Source organism: Xenopus tropicalis, chromosome 1 (assembly GCF_000004195.4).
Source record: "Xenopus tropicalis strain Nigerian chromosome 1, UCB_Xtro_10.0, whole genome shotgun sequence".
Classification (NCBI taxonomy): domain Eukaryota; kingdom Metazoa; phylum Chordata; class Amphibia; order Anura; family Pipidae; genus Xenopus; species Xenopus tropicalis.
Window position 1 is genome coordinate 65658865 of NC_030677.2, and position 8226 is coordinate 65667090.

General features: G+C 42.5%; 1 protein-coding gene across 3 annotated transcripts; it reads right to left on the reverse strand.

Moving 5' to 3' along the window:
* Nucleotides 1-2531: 2531 nt before the first annotated feature.
* On the reverse strand, nt 2532-7639 carry spry1 (sprouty RTK signaling antagonist 1). Of its 3 annotated transcripts, none has more exons than XM_012960230.3 (2): nt 6975-7639; nt 2532-5001 (listed from the first exon to the last, which is right to left on the reverse strand). In XM_012960230.3, exons 1-2 carry the CDS (start codon nt 6986-6988, stop codon nt 3987-3989), a joined length of 1029 nt encoding a protein of 342 aa, XP_012815684.2. In that variant the 5' UTR covers nt 6989-7639; the 3' UTR covers nt 2532-3986. The 3 variants fall into 3 exon arrangements, with proteins under 3 accessions (XP_012815684.2, NP_001006931.2, XP_031754175.1); NM_001006930.2 differs by having other exon boundaries at nt 6975-7530; XM_031898315.1 differs by lacking the exon at nt 6975-7639 and adding an exon at nt 5994-6954.
* Nucleotides 7640-8226: the final 587 nt, after the last annotated feature.

Consider the following 8226-nt stretch of genomic DNA (forward strand, 5'->3'; position numbering starts at 1 on the left):
GAAAGAAGCCATTGAAATTGCTTTTATTATTTCCTGCTGTGTCTGGAACTGGAAATTACAGCTTCCCGAGCAGGAAGTAATATGAAGCACAGGAGATAAATGCACAGAGCTCACCACCCTCCTCGCCTGCTAGAAACAAAGCCTATAGCTCCTCATGTATGTATATCTTTATTTCTAAAGCACTACTTATGTACGCAGCACTGTACAGTAGAATATACATCAACTTCTCTCACTCTATTCTAAAGAGGCTCAGAATGCATTTAATTAGTCGTCAAAACCGGGCCCTCCAGCTGTAATGCGTTATTGCGGGCTGCCTACGGAAACTGGGAGTTGTAGTTTACGCCAGCCTGAGGGATGTGCGTGTGACAACCCTGCTTTTAAGCAACACACAAAAAGGGGGGGGTGCTATTTTTTTTCCCTGTAACAAGAAAAAGCAGAGTTTCAACTTGATCTGAAAACTGGTTTGACATCAAATTCTCCAGGCCAGCTTGTGTATTTGTCGCCTCAGTAGACATGTTAAAGATATATGCAGGGATCTGATTATCTAAGCGCTTCTAAACTACTACCTAGTGAAATGTGATCTGTGCAACATGAGACGGGCAGCTCCACCCAGCTCACAGAATCAACAAATCCAGAAATTGTTCTGTGGCAAGAGAACTGATTACTCCACAGGCAGCAATTCATTAGGAAAAGGGCATTATTTGTGTTCAATTAGAATTCACTAAGGTATGCTAAGCAGCCCTTGGCAGAAAGTGGGAAACAAAACCCCCAACAACATACCTTTTCCAATCAAATCACCATCTGTTTATACTAATGCCATTATTTCCCAGGCCCATTTCCTGTAGCTTTCTCTGAAAGCAATTTACATTTGCAGGGATGGACTGACTTTAATGGCAGATGTCTTTACCTTAGCTCACCCCTTAGTGAAAAAACTCTCTATAAACTTCAATTTGTATACAGGAAAAAAAAAAAATTTCTGCTGAAGCAAATGCATGGCGAGGTTAGATAGGAAAAAAAATAGCCTATTGAAGTTGTGTCCTCAGGGAAGAGTCACACGGAATAGCCCTTGTGTTAAACCCTTGACCTCCAGTCTTCCCCTCCTACCCCCACAGGGAGTCAGGAGGCATTTTGCATTTTATTGTCAGGATATCCTGGCTTGCAAATTCCTTTAAAAAGGCTCCTGACTGTCAAAGTGATGGTAATAAAATACTTGTTTTTTTTATTGCCTACTTAAAAAAGGGAATGGAAAAAGTCATTTCTATGCAAAAATAGTTACGCACAAATAAATGAAATCAATGGAGCAAAAATAAAATACCCGAAAGGTATCAAAATAGAACAGTTATGCTTTTGCTGCTTGTAAGAGACTAATCCTGTAGCCACTAGCCTATAGCACTAAACCTATAAGCTTAAATTAAGTAGTAGGGTCAGCTTTTTCCACCCCAAAAAAGTTTACAGCCAGCTATACCTCTTATATAAGAGAATATTTCTTCTACATTCTAGAAATCATCCTAAAAAGCAATGGGTCCTAGTCCATCAATTTAAATCCACTGCTATAGCAGGATTATAATTCTGGGGTGCCCTGTATTTGCCCTTTATTTCTGGGTCATACCAGAATATTTTGCATTTTCCACCTTGGTTTTACTTTTAAAAATAAATTAAACCAAAGATTAAAAAATGATACAAAAAGAACTGAAAATTGGATTTGGAATTGTCCATATGTTCCCAAACCTCTGTTATTAAGAATATAGCCCCAGTTGATATATATACATTGCTCTCTGACTTGTTCTGCACAGATAAGCCTAGCTCCAAGCACTTCCTCATCTGCAACTATGCCAAAAAATGTTGCGACACTCAAAGGTCACAGTGGCATCTTTACAAAACTTAAAGTCCCCACTTCTCCCCAGGATGGCATTTTTCTGCCTTAACATGGATAGCAAACATTCTTCACATTACAAAAATAAGATGTTGAAAGTAATGTCTGGCTGTGCTTTGCTCGCACGCAATAATACAGCCATAGCTTGTAGCCTTAAAGGAGAAGTTCACATACTAATTAACTTTTATTATACTGAAGACATTCTGAGATAAGTTTGCAACTAGCCTGTTTTATGGTGTTTGATTTATACAGCCCAGGTCTAGCAACCAATCACATTTGTTCAAACAGCTGACCAGTAAACAATGGTTGGTTGTTACAAGTTACTAGACAATTTTTGTTACATTATCTCTATTTGTTTGGCTGTCTCAATAAAGGACCAACAGGAGAGTTCTTGAATTAAAAGATAAGTAGTTAAAAATGATCAGACCAATTAAATCCATTATCATAACAATATGCCTTGTTGCCTTGTTACACAGACAGCAAAGCACCCCCTAGTGAAGGAATATACACCACAGGCCTTTATTAATAAAAAGGCTAACCCTCCATGGTCCTAACAGTAATAGAAGATGTAGGAGTGTGAAGGTGAAGGTAAGACCAAAGCTGAATGCAACATGGCGTGCAATAAATGCAGGAGATATATAAAACAAAGACAAAAACATTTGTTTATCGTTAAAATACATTTTAATTAAATTAAAAAAAATCATTCTGAAATATATGCTACAGAGTGGAACAGGCCATATTGGTGTGGATATTGACTTCTGACAAAATAAAGAAATAACAGACACGTACTTATTAATTATTATATTTTTTCTGCATTATAGTTAACATACGTACTCTTCTGTGTCACCCCTTATTTCTCAGTAAGTATTGATACTTTGCTATATTCAGACGAGTAACATTTTTAACTGTCCTTTGTAATAAATATCATAAAATAATAGATTCACATAATAAATATTCTTTACAATAAAAAAAGTTTTAACAGACTTTTGTCTTAAAAATAGTCAATATTCAACTTTGTGATTTGTACATAAAATATACAAAAAATGCCTGGGTGTGACCAAGACATTTGAAAAAAAAAAAAAAAACAACACTTAAAATATAGGAAAAACACACAAAAGGAAAAAAAACAGGTCACCAGCAGGAAACTATTGGTTCCAAGGGTGAAAGAGCTTATTTCTTTAAGGCTACTGAATTGTCTGGCATATAAAGATAAACTATAGTAACAGAAACACTATAAAGGCAGCACTGGACAGTCTGAAGCCCTTCAGATGGTGTTAAATTACAATTCCCAGCAAACTCCACCAGGTGGGAAGTGAGTGCAGGGTGCTGTTGTAGTTCTACAACATCTGCAGGACTGCAAGTTACCCATAGCTGCAATAAGGCAAGCTTGGTGGTGTGCATGGGAGAAGTTTAAAACCCCAAACTGCAAAAGAAAATCCTTCAACATAGACACATCAATAGACCAATGTCACTGATGCTTAGAGACACACAGGCAACAGAAATGGAATGAGGAAAAGGAGGATGCAGCTCATACGGATTATCCCCCTGTACTGCAAGTTTAGGAAGAACTATCCCCATAGAGCCAGTGATAACACTGCAATCTGTAAGGCCCTGTAGGAGCTTCTATTTTCCAGAGACTGTGCCTTTCTGAATAGAGGCGCTATGTATGCATTTGGATATACAGAAGAAAAGAGACAGGGGGAGCTCGGACTAGACTTCTCCTGCTGTGAATAAGAGATAATTAAAAAAGAGTAAGAAAACAACCCCCCACCCCAAGTCACAAAACTAACCAAAAAGTAGGTTTTGTTAAAATGAAGATTTGCCATTAATGGCTACAGTCTTAAATAAAGCAACAAAGAACTTAATGTATTTGTTACATAGAGAATAAAAGGGCTCCCTTTTCACCCCCCTTTTCCTCACCACAAGACTGTGTTAATGCCTGTGCACGAAAGTATCAGTTACAGTAATAGGTATTACTGTGTGATAAAGGCAGAGGTCGATATTAGAACATTATTAAGGGGAAAAGGATGTCACGCACACAAACACACACACAAAACACACACGCTCTCTTTTCCACATTGTGTAAGGAGAAGTGAAAAGCTCTCCTCTAAAGTCAGGAGGGTTTGCCCTGGCCCCGGGGAACGTCGTCCAGTTTGCAATATACTGTGTTTGAGTTCTTACATCGGCAGCCTGGGCGATTAACTCTGTCGTAACATTCTCTGCACAGTTTTAGACATCCCTTAGCAGGAGGGTAACAGAGCAAGCAGGGTAAGAAGAAGGACATTACCCCCATGCAGAGGTACCTAGACCAGCAATGTGACTGGGTACAAGAGCAAGGATTATCCGCATACGAGTCTCCCTCATCATCATTGGAACAGTGGTAGAAAGTTGCTTTGACCAGACACATGCAAGTGCTGTATTCCACCATGCTCTCTGCAGAGCACAGACATTGCCTGTTACAAGCCAGGCACGAAGGCAGGGTCCTTGGAGCAGTGCAGTCTCCACATTTACACTTCCCACACTGTTCACAGATAAACCGGTGTTGTGAATAGTCCATTTTTATTGAGCTCTTTAGGTCCTCAGCAGGCAAAGCACTTGCCTTAGGCTGCATTCGCACTATCCTTTCAGTCCTGTGACCAGAGCCTGATCTGGGTGGTGGGCATTGCCCCAAGAGTTCTTGCTCAGAGGAAGCACTATTTGTGCTACCAGAACTGGCGGCACTACCTGTGCTAGTAGACCTGCTGAGCCCAGGAGCCCTTCCATTAGGTGGGTGTCCCGTGTGAGCCCAGTGAGTGGGCCTGTGCTCATTGTTATTATTCACATTGATTGGTATGATTTCATGAGTCCGTTCCTGCTTAATGTGCCTTGGTACAGTTTTAGGTCCAGGCTTTTTTACCATGGATGGGCCTTCTGTGTACTCATTCCTGCTCCGAAGAGCTTTGATCTGATCCAAGGACAAGATAGCCGCTGGCTGAACTTCTCGTTCATATTCCAACCGTTGCCGGCTGTCCAAAGATGGCTGCTGTATCACAACTAATGAACCACCAATGCCATGTTGACTTTGTAGCTCCATCTGTAGTGATCTTGATTTCTGGCATTCAACGTGAACTTGGCATGCATCTGAAAACCTGCCGATCAAAACACACAACAAAAGATAAATAATTTAGAACGGAGTTTTGGAGATAATATAAGATACAAATTCAAATCATCACAGCAAAAAATGTCAGATGACAGTTACAAGATAAACTACAAGCAAGGCAGATCACTGCATTTCCCCCCCATATCTAATATACTCCCATTACAATTTAATAAATCATGTTTTGCCATGTATGAAAGTCATTCTGCTTCTGCATGATGCAACTGGTTCAAGAAAAACACAAAGCCTCCAGATACCGTAGCACTTCAAGAAGTCACAGAATGGATTTCTCGTTTAGCTACTATACATCTGAACAAAGTGATTACTTGGTAATGATAACCTATCCTATGACTGGAAATGATATATTTCCAAAAGAGAAGACTTTTACCCCAGTAATAACTTTAAAAGAAATTCACCATACTAAAAGGGCTTCAGTCTTTCAGCGTATAATTCTGATAAAGGGGCTCTATCTTAATTTATTCTTGTTTAAAGCAAATTTAACTCCCAGAGTTTTGCCATGGAGAAATAAATAAATGTGATGCCTCCCTGTCAAATAATATTTACCTAAGGGCAGTTCTTGGTGACCAAAACAAAGGAAGAAAGGAGAGAAATAAGAGACAAACTAACTAACTAATCAGTCTGTGCTGCAAGTTCTGACCTCCTACTTATCTGTTCCAGTGATTCCCTAGGCACAAGTTTTTTAAGGCAAGCTGAGAAAATGATCTTTAAAGCTGAATATATATTCCCAAGCCCAGATGAGTGGCAGATGCTAAAAAGAGGGGTGATACCAGCTGCACCCAACCTCCAGAGCCAGGCAGTGCAAAGGTGCATGCCCACACTGCCCTGGCACACTAACACATCCTACAGCCCATTGGTGTCACACCTCCAGCTGCACAAGGCAAGCAAGCTAAAACGCTCTCACTGAAGAAAAGAAAGAAAATCGCACGATCTGAGGCTTAGAAAATGCCTATAAAATAACTGTACCGTGTGTGCCAAATGGATAACTAATCGTGCGACAATCGGAAGAGACGGAATGGGCAAATTATGGAGATGGATTGGGGTGGGGAGGGCTACAGAGAGAGAATCCGAATGATCAGAGAGCGAGAGACGGGAAAGGAAGGAAAAAGTTATGAATGAAAAACAAACCGTGACTGTGAGAAGGAGGAGGAGGAGAGGCGCTGATTGCCGCAGGGGGGCGGACTTTCCGCACATTCCAACCGCAGCACCCTTTCCCATCGGCTCCAGCTCGGAGCCCCAGAACAAGGCACCCCTTACGGGTTTCAGCACCCCATACCAGGTGTGCCAGCGTTCCCACATAGAGATTTCTCTGCGAATCTGTTTTATCGCCTCTTCACTGCCCCTACACTCACTCTTCTGGCAGTAAAGTGGCATCGGATCGATTTAACCAATCAAAGAATTAACATAAATAGCCCCTACCCTACACTAGTCCGACTACCTGCACCTACCACTAGGTGTCCCCATCCTGCGTTTGAAAGAAGTAGGGGCACCTAGCTCTAGGTCTGCGTAAACAGTTTATTTACACGTTTCTGTGCCAGGGACACCCAACTCGAATTGAAGCAACTTCAACCCTGCAGGCCCCTACTCTGACCCATGGCCTGCTGATATGTTACACTGCAGCAATATGTAGGCGTAAAGCAGCTGGGGGGTATCAAAACTGCATCCCTCCAGCTGTTGTAGAACAACAACTGCAAGTGTGGGTTGTAGGTGCCATTCTGAGAGCTGCAGTTCAGCACAGCCGCAGGTTGGTTGTGCATCCTTCTGAAAAGATATTACACGATTGGATATTTGTATCCAAGGGGCACATAAGATAGTGGGTCATGGGGCAAATACACTCTATCCCTCACTTGGGCAAGCCTGCTGGCATATTGGGAGTTTCAGTAAAAGATCCTTGCCTTATGGCCTTGCACCAGGAGCAGAGTATTATCCAGATATACAGACACTTACCTCTGTGCAAGCATGCACCAAGCAATAACACGTCCAACTCCAGGCTGCGGCAAATCCGATCGGAACTGGGGGGCTTAAGCATGGGACATGTCTCCAGTAAATCCCCAGGGCTGGCACTACTGTATCTGATTGTAGCAGCTTTCCCTCCGGGGGCCACAGTAATTAGGGCCAGGGTAGTCCTTGGAAACAAATAAATCCACAAACGCCAAGGTGGGCAGGAAAGGCAATTGCACCTCTGTCAGGGGTAGGAGCGATCCAGCAGGCAGGCACCGTAGGCTCCGTGTTGCTGCATGCGATGGGAGGAGGCACAAGGACTACAACACTTTTTCCTTATAATAACTCCTTTATTTCAGCCACAAGTAAACTCCAGCGATTCTTTTCTTATCGCAAAACGCTAACGTTATCAAGAGTCCTTTAAACAGAAAGCCGCGGCCCCACGCATATATTCCTCGGGTCGGTGTGCGAGCGCCGCTTAAATCCTCAGCACGGATAGGAAATCCACATGAGAAGCGATGGGCAGAGAATAAATGGTGATGAATGAGGGTGTCACCCTCGCAGCGATCACTCACAGCTCCACAGGGAACAACCTTCCACGCCTTGCGCTCTCCTGCCTCTGTATGAATGGATTCCTGGAACGCTGGGTTTGTTCCACAGCGGCCTTCTCATTGGCTCTCCGGAATAGTGTAGGGGAAAAAACACCAAACCTTCAGCTGCCGTGGCGGCGCTGATTGGATTAGAAGTGGGAGGGGCGGGGCAGTGGCGGCTGCGGTAGCTCAGAGCGAAATCGCTGCAAGGTGGATTTTAGCGGAGATTTCACGTGCGTCAGGTCGCTGTCACTGTTGTTCACCCGGGCGAAAAATGTGCCCACTTATGGGGTGATGGGTAGGCTTTTAGATTGGAACTCGCCCCAAACAGCCCTGTAATGGCCCTGTCAGCAGTACTTTGCGTGACTTCGGTCATTTACTAACAGCGCAGGGTGGCACTTACAAATCAAGGGACCCAAGGTCTGCAGGAAGGCTGGGGCAATAACTTGAAGGGCAGTCAGTAATAGTACTCGAAGGTTCGTCATCCCTGAATTAATTTTTAATTAATTGTTTTTTTTTTCCCAGAGGCCCCTTGAGATTTTGGGGATCCAGTGCACATAGCATTTTCAAACTCAATAGGCTGTAGTTTGTAATTTAATTTCTATGAATTCTTTATTAGCTCCTGGAGTTTTATTCTCAAGAAACTGTAGCGCAATACCATTATAGAT